The sequence below is a fragment of the Hypomesus nipponensis genome, chromosome 11 (genome assembly GCF_054491055.1).
Source record: "Hypomesus nipponensis isolate SF chromosome 11, ASM5449105v1, whole genome shotgun sequence".
Lineage (NCBI taxonomy): Eukaryota > Metazoa > Chordata > Actinopteri > Osmeriformes > Osmeridae > Hypomesus > Hypomesus nipponensis.
The window spans coordinates 14,741,905-14,758,491 of record NC_140371.1 but is presented as its reverse complement, the minus strand read 5'-3'; the positions used below and the strand labels follow the sequence as shown (position 1 = coordinate 14,758,491).

Sequence of the window (16,587 nt, the reverse complement as noted above, 5' to 3'; positions counted from 1 at the left end):
TTTTAAACAAACACTGAAAAAGCTAATTGATTTGATTACAATCTTATGCAGGCCTAGAAGGCAGATTTGTATTTGCTGGTGCATTGACTCCATTAGTTAGCCTTACAAATCACTATTTTAAGAGTGCTGACAGACAGTATCATTTATGGACCAATTGTGCTAAAATTAAATTAATCTATTCACAAGAGTGGATACAAATGGGACATTGTGCCAGGAATTGACCAACACAAACAACATGATACATTTCTGAACATTAAGCCCTCAAATCACATCAAATTTAATGCCTGGTATTTCGTGTATTTAATAACTTTAGTGTAGGTTTAGGCCTAACATGATGTAACCCAATGGGTTGGGTTGGTTCTGTGTACAATATTGGTTGGACTTCCAACAGATCACGCTTTGCGTAATATGACGATGTAAAACGGACCCTATTTCCCCCTCCCTCCCTTACGCAGATCATTGGACCCTCGTTTTATAGAGCATAGTTAAAAGACCGTCACGTGTCTAGGCTAAACGAACACGGGCGAGACGCTGTTCATACAAAGAGGGGCAACTTTTATGCCTAGACAGGCTTCTGTCCACTAACACTCCAATTGTGTTAAAATTTAGAACTTAAACAGAACACGGGACCGTATCCCACACGTTTTAATGCAATACTATTAAAATTGCACCATGTATAGGATCCTAGGACACAATCGTTCAATAAACGGTGCACCGCGAGACGACCCGGACAACCAAAATGAATAGTGAGTGAGCTAAAACCGTCTTCCCATGAAAACAACACCATACTGACCTAACGTTAATGTTGTACAGGTGATCGTGCTGTAGTGTTTATAATTCTAAAACAGCATTGATAAAGGATAAAGCAATTTTGAATCATACAAGGGAGAAATCTTCCCTGGAATTCTGTTTGCTGGATCATCGTTGCCATATTCCATTCTTGTGTGTGACAGCTACAAGTCGCCGCGATGTGATGTTATGCGGTAAGTAAAAACCTAGCTGTAACTGTAGTAGCTAGCTGGAAAGTATCAGCACCTAAAAACGAATGGAGAATCCAGATATATTAGATTATTATTGTATGATTTTGTATTATCTTCTATAACTAAGTAGTCCCCTTTATCATTCATTTGTCTACCTGTCTGTACTTTATTACATGGTAATTATCTGCTTGTTAACATAATCCCTAGTTAACCTCGGCTATGCGTTAGCTAACTCACCTGAATCGACTGGGTTCGGGGTAAAGTCTTAGACTGTTACGGATAATGCATTATCCTGTATTGTCATGGTTTGTCACCAAAATACACAGTGGTCTTACAAAAGTAAAAGACAATAGACTATTTTACAAACGTTTTTTATGTCTGTAAACATCACGCCTGCACAGGTAGCTGTGGAATAAACTAGTCTATCGGGTGAGATACTACAGTATACCACAATACCAGTGGTCGAGTCATGATAACATGGCAGTCAATTTACATATATCTTCAGAATAAATCCGCAAATTATAGTTTGTATTTTCTTAGGTCAGTGTTGCTCTCACATCGGGCCAATGTGCTAATTTGCACCTTTGCATCTAATTCTGGTTTGACTGTTGAGCCAACGTAAGTTTATGCACACACTCACATAATGAAATAATTTACTACTAGTGTCGAAAATTGAATCTGTTAAAGTTCCTATCCCCAAGGAAGAGGGCCATCTTCCTTGAGGATAGGAACTTTAACAGATTAAAATGTCCCAAACAGACACAGCGAGACAAAATAACACATTAGAAAATGTGGAAACCTACATGTCTTTAAGTGTTCAAGTCTATATGGACAGAAACACAGAAAACTGGAAAGATGGGAGCTGGGGGGGATCAGACAGAATTATGTCAACAAACACTAGAAAGATATTTGGTTAATGTCAGCAGTTCCAGTTTTGCAGAGCAAGCCTTATTGCCAAGTGTATCTGACTACTAACAAGCAAACAGGCCCATCTGACTTGACAAGTCAGTGGATGTTTGCTGAAAAAATTTGATTGCTGTAAGCACAGTTTAGATGAGCATGAGCAAATGTTCCAACTGTCAACCAACCAACATTGTCACACACTAACTTGCTTATCCCAAACACAGCCAGTATTCAGTAAAGATGTGACTTCTGGCTTGTTGAGCTTTTATTCATTGATTTGACTCCACTTCAACACACAGCAGGCTTCTCTCCAGAGAAAATAATACCATGATACCAGTCAGTTCCGGTCACCTCATAATTTAAAACCTCTGTTTAAGTGAATCCATTTCATGCTCTAGTTTCAATTGCCAGGAACGTCCTTTTGTAAACAAATCTAGACTGCAGAATGTTGGCAAATCCAATCAAATTTAAAGTTACCTTTTTTCTTATTATTCCTTGAATCTGTCAGCCTACCTGTTTCCTACAAACATTTATTGGATTCGAAACTGTAATTTAACAAACCAACTCACACAGTAAATGTAATTGTCATATCGTGGGGGGTTAGAAAAACTGAATGCTTTAGACAAAATGGACAGCTGTAATGCAAATATGTGCCTGGTGATGTGGATCACCATGACAATGTATGTAAATAGGCTATCTGATGAAGTACTCTCACACTTCACTAACCTTTCTGTTTCATGTTCCTCATACTTCCTCTTTCTCCACCTGTGTTTTCTGAAGTTCTTTTCCTGATGTCCTATCTTGCTTGCATGCCATTCTTGTTTCCTCCTAGAGAGTGTTTAATATGCAGCAAATTGAACATTTGAAGTGGAGTAGCCTACTTCTGTAAAGAGGAAGTAGGACATTTTCATCTATCTCGTCATTAGTTCACACCTGTGAACGGCTAAAGGGATTTGCCTAGCCTGAATGTTGTGTCTTCTGCAAGTTTATCCTTGAGGGTCATTAACTGTGGTCTACAGTTTAAAACAGTTGGGCTATTAGTACAGGTTCCTGGTGTACATGGTGTGAACCATACAGATTTGGCCTACATAACAAAAATGGTCATAGACATGGATAGCCCAAATATAGATTGTGGCCAGAATAAGGTTATCACATATCAAGACCTATCTGTCTGTGACTGTTTCCTTCAATCTCAAATATCAAGTGACGAATGTGTACTGTCTAAATAAACTCAATTTCATCCCCAGTTGATTTAGCAGCTTATCACCAGCCTATTTCCAGACTGTATGACATTGTTTGTATCCATAAAGTAGCCTGTAGTGGATGTGTGATATTCCTTTGCCTACACTACGGTTTATCTTACTAGTTTTAGCAGTACCGCTTGTGCAGTAGACCGTGTTCTAGGGGTGCAACAATATATCGTGGAACAATATGTCGCAATACAAAAAATTGACAATATGTATTGTAGAGTTATGGCAATATTTTTTTAAATATGACGCCCGTTTGATCCTATTGGTTGAGCTACCAGTGTGCAACCTACTCTGCACCTGCGTCATGCGTGCATTCATTGCATTTGCAGAAATCACTTGAACTGAGTGAACTCAATTGTATGTACAACAAAGAAAATTATTGAAAATGTTTCATGTTTTGGAAAAAATCTGTGAATTGAATTTGTTTCATTCAAAATGTTGTTCATAATATCGTGATACGTACTGTATCGTACACCCAGTATTGTGATACATATCGATCGTGAGCTGAGTGTATTGTTACACCCCTACCGTGTTCATATTAAGTTGTGTTGATCTCTGTTGATCTGCTATGGTAATAATACGTTGTCATAAAGCCACAGGTGGGTCCTCATTAGCAAGTGACACCTAACCAGCATGCAGGCTATTGTGGAGCCCCGTTCCCCAGTGTATCCACTCAAAATATAGCCGACACTATTCGTGGTCTCATTTAGTTGTGTACCAAGAGCCAGTTTCCTGTGTGGATTCCTCAGATGAAATCTGAAATCAAAAAGTTGTGAGTCGTGACACAAGATGAATAAGAGAGACTGCAATGTTGCCAAACCACAACTTGAAATGAGGTTTATCTTTAGTTCCATACTCAGACTCGTATTGATTGGAGTCCAAACAGGCATCGTTTCAATTGAGTTTGCAAGACCAGATAGGACCAGCCAGGTAGACAGACCTGGGTGTGTTGATGTATCGCTGCCTCTAATCTCTCCGGGTCCAGAGGTGAGCGATACTGCCGTGTTATGTCAAGACTAAAGGTTTGACGTTCCTCAGCAAGGCATCAACTGCGCTGTCCTGGAAGCCTGCACACCACCCCTGTTATCTGTAATACAGTGCCTTTGTTCAGCCTCGACACTCGCCACGCTCTCCCCGGCCGGCTGTCGTCAGCTGTTGGGCCTGACAGATGGATTAGACCGCCACTCTGACGGTTTCCCACATCGCTGTCACCAGAGCTGCTGGCACAAAGGCATTGGATTGGGGCCGAACAGGTCCATGTAGGTGATGCGTTCAGTCATGTCGGTCGGCCCGCCCGCCCGCCCGCACAGCAGGAGTACATGGAGTACACACCCCAGGCTTCTGGAGAGATCTGTGACATGCAGCGGTTATGAGAAGGTCACTGGTGTTGTTCGTTTTCGGTCAGATGACTTCTGCCCACTGACCGTGTAGGCTGTGTTGACTAATGACTTTGAGCGTGCAGAGGACAATTAGTGTAGGCTATCGCTTTGTGACCCTAAGATAAATACAGGTCCCTGTTCAGTACGTACTGTAGGCAGTTTTCTGTCGTTGTGCCACTGTGAGGAAGAGGCTGTCTCAGTGACCCCTGTCAGATTGGCCAGAGGAGCGCAAATGTGTCACTGAAGGAAAGGAAGGAAGTAATGGTTGGAAAGAAGACGCCTGTTGGACTGAGCTTGAAGAGCTTTTTGAAAAAGCTGTCTGTTTCCCTTTTCATTATCTTGGAAGATGTGTTGTTACTGTACGCCGTGGTTCCAGTGATGCCTTGTAGACATTGTTTTCAACGTCCACTTATGGACCGCAATTGCCTATTTCCTCAGTGTAATGCCATAGAAATCCAATCACACAGAGGAACTGCCCCGTACTTTGCTGTAATGGTGGATGTGGATCTGTTGTTTGTCCATAGAGCAAAGGTCCACACACTTTCTCATGTTTGTTTTCATTGAAATGTGAATCCCACAGTCCATGTCGGTCTAAGCTGGGGTGTGCAATGTACGTTTGGTGTGACCCAGGAAGGACGGTAATGTGTGAAATGTTTCTGTTAGCCTACTTCTGCAGTGGTGTGTGGGTGTTGTGTTTAGTATCTATGTATGTGTTTGCACGGGCTCAAGCCAACCGCTCAACGCTAGGCGCTAGGCTACAGCTGCAGTTAATATTTCATCTCCAACTGCTACCTGGGCTGTAAATATTTGCCTAGTATTGTCTGCACACGAGGCAGTAGACCGGTTGTGAAACGATACAGGTGAGGTGACAACTTGATATTCTCACCCTTTTATTACAAGTTGAGTTCTGTAATGGGAGACTACTGTGTCAATTTCCAATAAGTAGATGGACTGGGCCAGGTATTGAATCTTGTTTTTTTTTAACCTGGCACAGACTTTGAATAAAAAAAAAACTTTATTGTTTAATTTTACTTTATTGTTTACTGTATTAGCAGTGGATACTTACTTTGAAACTTTCCTGTTTGAGTCTGGCAATTCGCTGTTTGCGTGGCACCTTTTCTGTAACTCGGTGCTCGGGGCTGGATGTCTAGGGCTGAATGTCTGAATAAAAACATGAATGTTCTTCCAGTGGTGCAGTGGGCACATGTGGCAAGTAGTACTGTGATAACGTGCACACAGAGACATGATGCACGTGCACGTGGAGCCTGCGTGTAGAGTGTGGAGCCAGGAATGGGTGGGGTTATCTCCAGAGACTACATAGAAAGAGAGAGAGAGAAAAATTGAAACTCGTCGAAAGAGAAAGAAACTGTAAAGAAGAGGGGAAGAGGGAGGGGATCTGAGAAAGAGAGAGGTGGCCTGTTTGGTCGGAGGGGTTTTCTTCTGTCAGCGTCATGTGTCATGGACCTGCGGCTTGAAGATAACGCACGGCCACGAGAAGTCGGTGAGTTTCTAGGTTTTTCTTGGTATAATTCATGTTTGAGCTCAGACATCAGACTAGTAACTTTGGGCCATGGAAGTTGGGGTTTCTCCAGAAACCCTCAATCAACCCTCTTTCACAGGCTTTTGGTTTTACAACTTGTTTTTGCCATTTGTAGCTGTTCTGAACTGTATAACTGACTCAGCTTCACGTGTGTGTGTTCTCGGTGGAGTTCACTCACCACCATGAAGGACACATTTAACTGAGTCAGTCAGTGTTTCCTGGCAGGCTGATGCCTGTGTTAAGCAGGGTTGAGAACTGTATGTGCTTATTTAGACTTGGCCTGCCGGTGAGGTCAGACATGTTGCCTTTAGTTTCCCGTCCAAGGGTTGGAACATGTGTTGTTGTGATTTTCTAATGCCTTTTGAAGCTCTGTGACTATTTTTGTTTTGACAGAAACAGAAGTCTTTAGAGTTGTAAAACCTGTTGAAAGAACACTACCATTTCTTGCCCTACTTCTACAGCATGGGTTTAGAGTTGAGACGAGAATGATGCCCCACCCTTCAGATGTAGTGCGATATCTATGAGGGAATTCATTCAGGATTTTATCTCCAAGAGCAGATAGCTTTGTGTGTGTGTGTGTGTGGGGGGGTTCTGTAGTTTCAGTTTCCTCCTGTCTGTGTGTTCCTATTTAGGTAGGAGTAGTTGGTATGAGGAGAAGGTGTGTGTGGGGGGGGTGGCTGCAGGGCAGCAGGTGTTGTTTTTGCACTGTTGTTTTTTCCCAGGCGATGCTCATGGTAACCCCCTTATTGGGTGACCCCGGGAGAGTTTGTCTAAGACCATGACAAGAGAAGTCCCTGGGGTTTTTCTTGCATCATGAGACTTGAGGATGTCGTCTCATGTATTACAGAATATTTAGATGGTAAATCAATTTCCCATTTGATTTAAAGTAGCATGACACGTTCTCTGGGTCTTTAAAGACATTGTGTTAGTCTTTTACAATCCCCTAGATCATTCATTTGGGACTTTCCGTGCTCTCTCATGGTAGCAGTGCCACTGCAAGGGCATAGCAGATATGTGTGATCTGTGAGTCAATAATGGAGTGCTTGTAAACAGGGGAAGTGTAGGTCTTTGCTTGACCAACATGTGTACACACACACACACACACATACAGGTCAGCTGGACCCTTTGCCTAGTTATCGTAGCCTGTTATCTCCACTCTTGTGTAAATAGGAACAACAGAAAGGTTGTCATGGTTTCCAACAACTTCTGAAAGAAGTGCTCACCACAAAGTACGGCACAGAAGCCAAAGCTCGGGGGGGGGGGGGGGTTGTGTGTGTTCAACATGATAGTTCACTGTATCTCCGGCCGGCCCACATTGCCAGTCTCCTAGCCCCTTCAGGAAAGAATCTAAATATCCAAAGGATTGGGGTTATCTGCAGCGCCAGGAGTCCTGGAGTCTCATCCTGGAGTCTTATCCTGGAGTCTCATCCTGAGTCTCATCCTGAGTCTCATCCTGGAGTCTCATCCTGAGTCTCATCCTGAGTCTCATCCTGAGTCTCATCCTGGAGTCTCATCCTGAGTCTCATCCTGGAGTCTCATCCTGGAGTCTCATCCTGAGTCTCATCCTGGAGTCTCATCCTGGAGTCTCATCCTGGTGTGCATCCTGAGTCTCCTGCTGGATCTCTCCGCAGGCTGTCCTTAACCCTGGCGCCCGCTGCATTGGATCAAAGCTGCCCGAATCAAGGTTGACTTAAGGTTGAGTGAGGTGAAGGTTTTGTCTCATCCTCCGTATGCAGGTTTCCTGTGTTGGAGTCCCACTGGGGAAATAAGGGTAACATAAATAGCAGGTTTGTGGTCACCCCTACAGGTTGTGCTAAGCTCTGCTGGATTATCATCACAGCGATTACCCTTTAAGCTGATTTATGGAGCAAAGGTTCTCGACATCCTCCGCAGCTGACTCAGTGACAACCAATGTCTTCCGTCTCTCAATAGACACACGCTCAGTCACGTACACACACTCAGACAAACTTACAGGGCACACTGTGTGCACCTACAAATAACCCACACGGGCGCACACACCTAGCCTACTTAAACCCATTTCACACCGTCACCTCCTAGTTTCAATTGTTTCGGTACACAATGAAACGAACGTTGCATTCCGCTTCGAACTGGGTGCTGCGGACTGTTCTGTCAAGCGTAGCCTACGTTGGGTCTCAGTTGACTTCAGATCAGTTTGAATCTGTTTGAATGTTAGTGGTGCCCTGTTTGGGAATCCTCAATCTGACCCTGGATCAAATGCACAGTGTATCTAAACACCAGGTTAATTGTTGTGCTGTGACGGGCCTTGTGGAGCCTGTAGGCTGTGCTGTCTTATTGGCTGGTTGGCTGGCTTGCTGTCTGACTGGCTGGTTGGCTGGCTTCCTACTGTCAGGCATGAGTGGTAGAGCTGAGCTGTGCTCGGCACGGATCGTCCAGCTGGCTGATTTATGAGTTCTTCCTGCCCCCCTCCCCCTCCTCCTCCTCTTCCTCCTCCACAAGCTTCCTTGTTCCACCCTCCAGCCTATCAGCCTTGGCCCCCATCTGAACCTGGCTCTCCCTGGAACACAAGCAGAACCAGCCTGTGTCCATCGCTGTCAGCATGCTCTATAAACAAATCGCTGCCAGAGTGGAGGAGCTGGACAAGCAGTGTGTGTTTGTGTGTGTGTGTGTTTGTGTGTGTGTGTGTGTGTGTGTGAACTGTCTTGGGACCTGACTGCAGCTGAGCACTCAAGGCCCAGGGAGAACTTAGTGGGAGGTTACTCAGCTGGGAGATTGGATCCACAGTGGATGGATATGCTTTCTGGGTGATTTTATATCATCACAATGTTGAAAATGGATTGTTGAAAATACTTTTTTAATGGTTTTAGAATATTATGGGAACTCATACTGAGGGAGGGTAACTGGACAAAGAACCGTACAGGGTTTGGGTTTGGCCTGGAGATTGGCCTTTGTGTTTTTTACGGGAAAACAAGAATCGGGTTTTGCAGTGAAAGCGCATGATATCATATCCCAGGCTTGTTTCTCAGTGGTTTTCATGAAGGTCAAAGCTTCTGTTTATCAGTTCTCTGAAAACTCTCGACTGGAGAGATCAAAGAGGAACGTCGGCTGGATGCCTTTGTATCTATTTGATGTTTTTTACATCGGAACTGACATTGCTTTCAAGAGACCTTCCGCAAAGTTAGCTAACAGGAATCAAGCAGCTGAAATCCATTCAATATTTGTACTGGATATGAGTTGACTTCGGTATGGTGTATTGATTGAACTGAGCAAATAAATGAGTGATACAGATCACCTGCCCCTTTATTATGGTAGAGGAACTACTCTGATTAATCCAATAATTCCAGGAGTAGCCTATAAGATTTGCAAACAGCCAAAAGACTGCAAACCACAAACTGAAAGCTCATCTCTAGCAGACCCGACCTGTTAAAACCTGAGCAGTGAGATTCAAGGACGGCTTTCCAGGCTATACCCCTGTATTGGGTCGTCGTGTCAGACAATTGGCCGCCCGTCTGTGTGTAAAGTTTTCTTGTATGTCGTTGTGTAGGACGGAGGCACACGGGAAGCTCAGCAAAGTGATGAGGTGAGCGAGGACGGAGGAGGCTGAAGGAGCTCTTTACGACCCGCTAAAGGCTTACGTGAGCAGCCGCTGCCTGTGTCCTATCCCCAGGAGGAGACTGGGTCCTCTGGGTGAAATCCCTCAAATGCTCCAGAGACGCCATGAGCCACACCTGGAGAGGCCCCCTCGTGACTCCATAGACTGCCCTCGCTCCTGCACCCCCTCCATCCCGGGAACCCTCTGACCCTCCCCCCTCCCCCGCTGCCCATTGGACTAAGATGAAGAGGGTGGGCCAGTGGTCGGCGGAGGAAGTCTCCCGTTGGTTGAACGAGGAGGGGATGCCAGAGTACAACGACGCCCTCCACCGCGCGGACGGCCCCGCCCTCCTGCGCCTCTCCCAGGCCGACTTCCAGACTCCGCCCCTCTCGCTCGTCTCCTCCGACAACGGGCGCCAGCTCCTGGAGCGCCTGGAGACGCTGTGCGTCGAGACCCACATGGAGGCCCACCAGAACGGGCACGCCAACGGGCACGCGGGGCTACCCAACGGCACCGGCAAGCTCCAGAGGAACGGCTCGTCGGCGTCGTCGGCGGGGCAGAACGGCTACCGAAAGGACATGGTCCACATCCCCATCCCCATGGGCGACTCGGAATACTTGGTGGCCTTCCCCTCCGAGTGGGGGAAGACGGGCGTGGCCTTCCTGTATGCCGTGGTCTGCTTCGTCACCACCACCGTGGTCATCTCCGTGGTCCACGAGAGGGTGCCGGCGAAGGAGCACACGCCGCCGCTCCCGGACAAGTTCTTTGACCTGTTTGACCGGGTGGAGTGGGCCTTCTCCATCTGCGAGATCAACGGCATGCTGCTGGTGGGGCTCTGGCTGCTGCAGTGGACCCTGCTCAAGTACAGGTACGAACGAGGGAAACCCCGACCGCTTCGGGGACGTGTTTTCTGGGAGGGGGGGGGGTCCGAGGAACCTGCTCAGAGCGGCTCTCCGGAGCCGTTCTCCACGCCTGTCATACTCCCTAAAGTCTGGCTCCCTTGGCTCAGTGGGTCTGTCTAGAGTCTTCTGACTGATTAACCTAGGTGAGTTCCCTCATTCTCGCCTCCTTCTCCGTTCTCTCCTGTGTCCAGGTCGATCATCGGGCGTCGATTCTTCTTCATCGTGGGAACCCTTTACCTGTACAGGTGTGTCACCATGTACATCACCACCCTGCCCGTCCCAGGGATGCACTTCAAGTGTTCTCCAAAGGTATGTACACAGTCAACCGTCAGCCGCGAGCTGGCTCTGGTGCCTGTCGTTAATCTCGTGAAAATGACAGCACATGTCGACAGACCCTGCGTCCCTCTTTGCGGTACACAGATCTTAAAAGAACATCACAAGAGCTGGCTGTGTGTGTGTGTGTGTGTGTGTGTGTGTGTGTTTGTCTGAAACGTAAAAAGAGGCTTTTTTCCACATCCCTTTTATACCAGTATTATCTCCATGTCCTAGCACTTCAGGGTTTCCCGTAGCACTTTTCAGTGAAGGCGGCCACGTAAGCAACACACCCCAACCCTTTTTGTTTAACAGCGATATCCACCTTGTTACTCTGTCCTGTTTTCTCCCTTCCGTTCCAAAACTCCCTTCTCTGCAGAACGCCTCAGTTCTATCGCACACACTACCCCCCCCCCCCGCCCCCCCAGTCTGATGGGAAACCCCACCCTACCACCTTAACTAACACATTTTCTGCGAGAAACCCTGGACTTCTTTTGAAAGTATCAGACGATCTGACCCGTCACCAACCTCCAGATCCACATCGTTAATCTTCCGTGTGTAAAAGGTCTCTCTCTGTGTTGCCAGAGGCCGGGGGGGGGGGTAGATGTTCAGCCCTCTGCACCTAAAGAAAGCTCCCTCTGTACACCCTGGGTTTGGTTTCCTGTTGAAACACGGCTCTTTCGGAATGAATGCAACCCCCCTTCCTCCCCTTTCATGGACAGACCTGCTGTGTGGCAGCTTCCTGTTTGTGTGTGTGTTTGTTGTGATTGAGTCACACCTTCACTAATCCTGCATTCTGCACCTGCTGCTCCCGCTAAGTCTTAGACGATGCCTGTTGGTTTAATGTTGTGTAAACGTCTTATTTTGTCACGTGACCAAGTCACTGGAGCTTTGAAAATGATAGCCGCCAGGGTGATTAAACAGTGCCTGTCGTGTGTGTTTGTGTGTGTGTGTGCGCGTGCGTGCGTGCGTGCGTGTGTGTCATTCCAGCTGTTTGGAGACTGGGAGGCTCAGATTCGGAGGATCATGAAGATGATTGCAGGTGGAGGCCTTTCCATCACAGGCTCTCACACAATGTGCGGAGACTACCTGTACAGTGGACACACCGTCATGCTAACGCTAACTTACCTCTTCATCAAAGAGTGTGAGTACGCCATTTCAACCCATTCCTCTCCTGACTAAATATGCTTGCTGCTTTTTTGGGGGAGGGGGGTCGGAGACAAAGAATGAATAGACAGATACGAATCTAATCTAGCAACACTTTTTACAGATGAGCTACTCAGAAAGCGAAATACAAAACTACCATCATGATGATGCATTCTCACTGCGTCTATCTCACTATCAGTTGTCCAGGCAAGAGCTCTCTTTCTCTCTCAAATAACAATAGTCCTTTGCCCTAGGCTCTTTCTCCTGTTCTCTCCTGTCCTCAGCACAGAACATTTGAGGCCTCAGAAAGGGATAGACGGTATGAAGCTGATCATATGACCATGATAAAGAATGGACTCTGCGTACGCTATTGCCCTCTTTGCAACATTTCAGATAGCGGAGATCGAAGGTTGAGCAGTCCCTTACCTAACAGTTTGATAGCAAAGCTTTGATAGCGAAGCTCCACCTTAGTCGTCCCTTTATCTTCTAACTCCATTCACAACAGATATGTCTCCTCTGAAATATGTGTTTTGGTCCTTTCTCTGCTAGAATGATTCCTCCCACAATGCTTTATTCATAGTGTTTCCTGCGTTGTGTAGGCCTTCCTATGCTATGGTACAAAGATTTGAGAAAGCCACTGCTTACTCTAGCAGGAGGAAGATTAGTCAATTCAGTCTGTGTACATTTTGTGTACATTTTTTTATTTTATTTTTTTTAAGCTTTTGCGCAAAACAACATAGCTGCCGCTATGGTTGAGTTGTGCAGTACAGTAGGGACATCTAGTGGATTGAAGAGGAATTGCTTTTCTTGCTTTTCATGATAGTTTCTTGATAGGTGAATAGTTATAACCAACTTCAAGTTATAAATCGACTCTAGATCAAGAGGTCACTGTGCAAATTCCTCCCTGTGCATCTGCTAAATTAATAAATTACACTGACGATTTGGTGTCTACTAGATTAACTGTGGCACCATGAATTCTCTCTCTTCCTGTTTGTGTTCCAGATTCCCCTAAAAGGTTTTGGTGGTACCATTGGTTGTGCTGGAGCCTGAGTGCCGTGGGTATATTCTGTATCTTGCTGGCCCATGACCACTACACTGTGGATGTGGTGGTGGCCTACTTCATTACCACTCGCCTCTTCTGGTGGTATCACACCCTGGCCAACCAGCAGGTGGGTACTTCCACAGGACTCAACCAGTCCCTTTCCCTTTTCACCCCACGTTTTAGTCATTCAGTTTGAAATATGGGCAGAATGCCATTATGGTAGAATACATTTTCGCTTCATGGTTTTTAATGTGGTTCAGTTGATGCAGTCAATATACACTGCCATACATTGACATGTAATACACTACCTCTCAAACAGGAATGTTATTGCTTATTCTGATATGGGTTACAGTATCGTTTTGTGACAGGTTTTTGACTGCTGTAGCAAGAAAACACAACCCTGATAACCCTTATCTTTTCTTGTGTGTGTTAAGTCTCTGAAGGAGACCTCACAGAGTAACCCCTTCTCCAGGGTCTGGTGGTACCGCCTCTTCCAGTACTTTGAGGAAAACGTCAAGGGCATTGTCCCTCGGAACTATCAGTTGCCGTTGTCGTGGCGAGCACCGCTGTGGAGCAGAGGGGTGAAGTACAGTAGACTTGATACCCAGTGACCCAGGTCACGTGACAGGGGTGGGGGCTGTGCAAAAACACTACTAAAGTGCTGCTCTGACCAATGGCAAAAGGCTTGACCGACCCAGCGCTGTTCCCGTCACCTGTAGCTGTACTGTCTGACTATTTAATGTCCAACTGGCTAGCACTGTGACCCTTCTCTTCCTCTTTGGTTCTCAACATCATTTCTTTCAGTTTGTTATTTCTTTGTCTTTGCGGGAAAATTTAGTTTTTTACAAAAACTAAGAGTACTACTTATATCATCATTTTGTTCTCTTTTTCTTTGGGCCGCAATGCAATTGCTTTTTTGTTGTTGAGCTGGTTAGCATTTGCATATCATGTTTAAGTTGTTTTATTTGGTTCCGCATTCCCTTTAGGGGAACTTTGTTGTTGTTGCAAATATGCATGTTTGGTCCTCCATAAGGTCTACTACTAAGTACAAGCTGTGTCACTGAAATGTTCATTTACATTTAATAACCAAAATGCCATAAGCAGTCACTGAGAGTTTCAAAACTTCTTTTCTAACAAAATTGCTTTTTTGTAAAATATCCTTGTGCGTTTCCCAAAAAATTACAAAAAATAATTTTTGTAAAATATTTCAACTTTATTTTTCAAAAACAAATGTCCAAAATAATATTTTTAGATTTCTACTTTTTTCAAAACAGAAAGCTGAGAACAGAAGAATCTAAAGTGGTATTTAGCATTGTTCTAGTGCCTTCCTTAGCTAGCTTGATTGTACTACCTGTGTCTGTGATCTGCCTCGCGTGTTTCTGTCTGGCTGTCCACACTGTGGCATCTAGTCCAGTGAGCACTTAAAACATAGTCTTGTTCGCATGAATGTACAAGTAATATTGCCAGCCTTATTTCATATTGGTCTTCCCACAATGAACCACAGTGAGATGTGTAAAATGTTCTGTTTGTTCATGGCAGCATACTGAAATCAGTTTTTTTTCTTGGTCAGCAAAGGCATTTATAACAGAAGCAGCTGACTGTTAACTTGATTGTTGAAGCCCTGATGATATCCTGAATATCACCCAGTCTTGACTGTGATGATGTTCTAATCGGGTCGTTGCGAGTCATTGTTGTACTTCCTTTAATATTCACTAACATTTAACAAACCTATGATTAATGTAATTATGATGTTGGCTGTCTCAGATCTCTGGAACCTAATGGTGTAATTGTGTTGATGGACGGTCCTTGGTTGCTTAAGGTTGGGGCTGAAGACTTGGATCTACTACTGCAAGCCTTTTATCGAAATCCAGTCCTTTCCCTGATGTCTACCAGCTATGAGGGGAGCAAAAGCAGTGTTTCCATCCTGCTATCAGACACAATGTCACAACAGTCATCCTAAGGAGTCATCAGTCACAATGTCACAACAGTCATCCTGAGGAGTCATCAGTCACAATGTCACAACAGTCATCCTAAGGAGTCATCAGTCTTGTGTCTCTATACATTTAGGGTTAGTCTAATAGGAGTCAAGTCATGGGGTGACTTGTGCCTTCTCACAATTAGTCAGTATCGGGCTCTGAGAAAAATGTTAGTTGTGTGGAATGCAATACCAAACCAACAACAGTCACTACTACGAGCTGGTAATTTGCCAAAATTGCTAAGTGGTCCAGTAACAATCAGAGCTATTACAAAACGTTCATGTAAGGTGTAAGAACACAAGACTGGCAATGTCCTTCTATAGCATGATCTCCATGAATGGGAATTATGGTCTTCGTTTATGGTTGTGGAGACAGTTGCACGTGAAATTCCATTAGGGCTGTGTAATAAAAAATGGCCCAAGCTCAATGATCTTTTTATGGCTCAACTAATGACACAGCACTTTATAAACAAAACTGAAGGCTGAACCTGAGCAAGTTATATCATTGTCACGGTTAGGTTACCTTCAAAAAGATAATAACAAATTGAATGACATTGCGATTCTCTCAGTTGTCCCAAAGAAAGGCATCACTAAAAGGAAATGGTGAATCCTGCATTAATATGATATGAAATTTGCAATGAATGTATGGGGGACACACTTAATGTAATGTTGGTTTGGAAGGTGTGTTACAACCCTGTTAAACCTAGTTTAGGCTTAGTGTTGTTATCTATGGCATGACGATACAGTATGCTGTACTTTGACTGCTTGCTAGTACATGTAAAACGTACTGTAGCCAATGAAGGATGTCTACATGTGCTGGAGGCTAACCTAATGTAGAACCCTTAAAAGCCATCTATAGTATGTGATGTGAGCGAGGTTGAGCTTCTTCCTGTAACATTGTTTTGTCAACAGCGGGCAGCCACCAGTGCTGGGATGTTGAAACCATTTCAGAAATCCTTCTTGATGTGTTGCAAATCCAACACACAGGGCCAGAAGTCCATTACAGGTTCGCTCCACATGCCGGACAGAACATGGGTACCTAGAGCATTTCCAGATCATGACCTTGGTGTGCACGTATTTTTGTGTTTTAGAATGGTCTACATGTCTAACTCCAGTGTTGGTGTTGGAAGACAGACTTGTTTGCCAAGCAAGCTGGAAAAATATGTTATGAAAGTTAATGTATTTCTGTATGTTAATTTCGTGTGAATCAGCAATCCATGTTGTAATTTATGTTGTTTATTATAATGTGTTTACCAGATGTTTTTAAGATGTATGCTAATTGAATTTGACAGAGGAACATACCTGGAAAGCTTTCCAATAAAGCGTTTATTATTCTGTATTTCAGTCAATGTTGTGTTATCGTGTCCGTAGACAATCTTCATATCAGTTTGGTTCCTGAGTTGACCATTGACACTGCCATGATGACCAGTACGGAACAGTGCACTAATTAGCCACTAGGTGGACACACAGACTTGCATGGCTTCGATCCAGCCCATGGCTGCTCAAACATCACCAATATACAGCGAGGTAGCAACTTTCTCTGTGGCACAGTTACTGTGTTCACCAGGGAGACTCAACAGTCTCTAT

At 44.8% G+C, this 16,587-nt stretch overlaps 1 protein-coding gene across 2 annotated transcripts; it reads left to right on the top strand.

The window, feature by feature from the left end:
• Positions 1-292: 292 nt before the first annotated feature.
• Positions 293-16,339, top strand: sgms1a (sphingomyelin synthase 1a). Of its 2 annotated transcripts, none has more exons than XM_084709226.1 (6): positions 293-983; positions 9,576-10,491; positions 10,717-10,834; positions 11,828-11,981; positions 12,986-13,152; positions 13,460-16,339. In XM_084709226.1, the coding sequence occupies exons 2-6, from the start codon at positions 9,866-9,868 to the stop codon at positions 13,634-13,636; spliced, it is 1,242 nt and encodes a 413-aa protein (XP_084565352.1). In that variant the 5' UTR covers positions 293-983; positions 9,576-9,865; the 3' UTR covers positions 13,637-16,339. The 2 variants fall into 2 exon arrangements, with proteins under 2 accessions (XP_084565352.1, XP_084565353.1); XM_084709227.1 differs by lacking the exon at positions 293-983 and adding an exon at positions 5,879-6,013.
• The last annotated feature ends 248 nt before the right edge of the window (positions 16,340-16,587 follow it).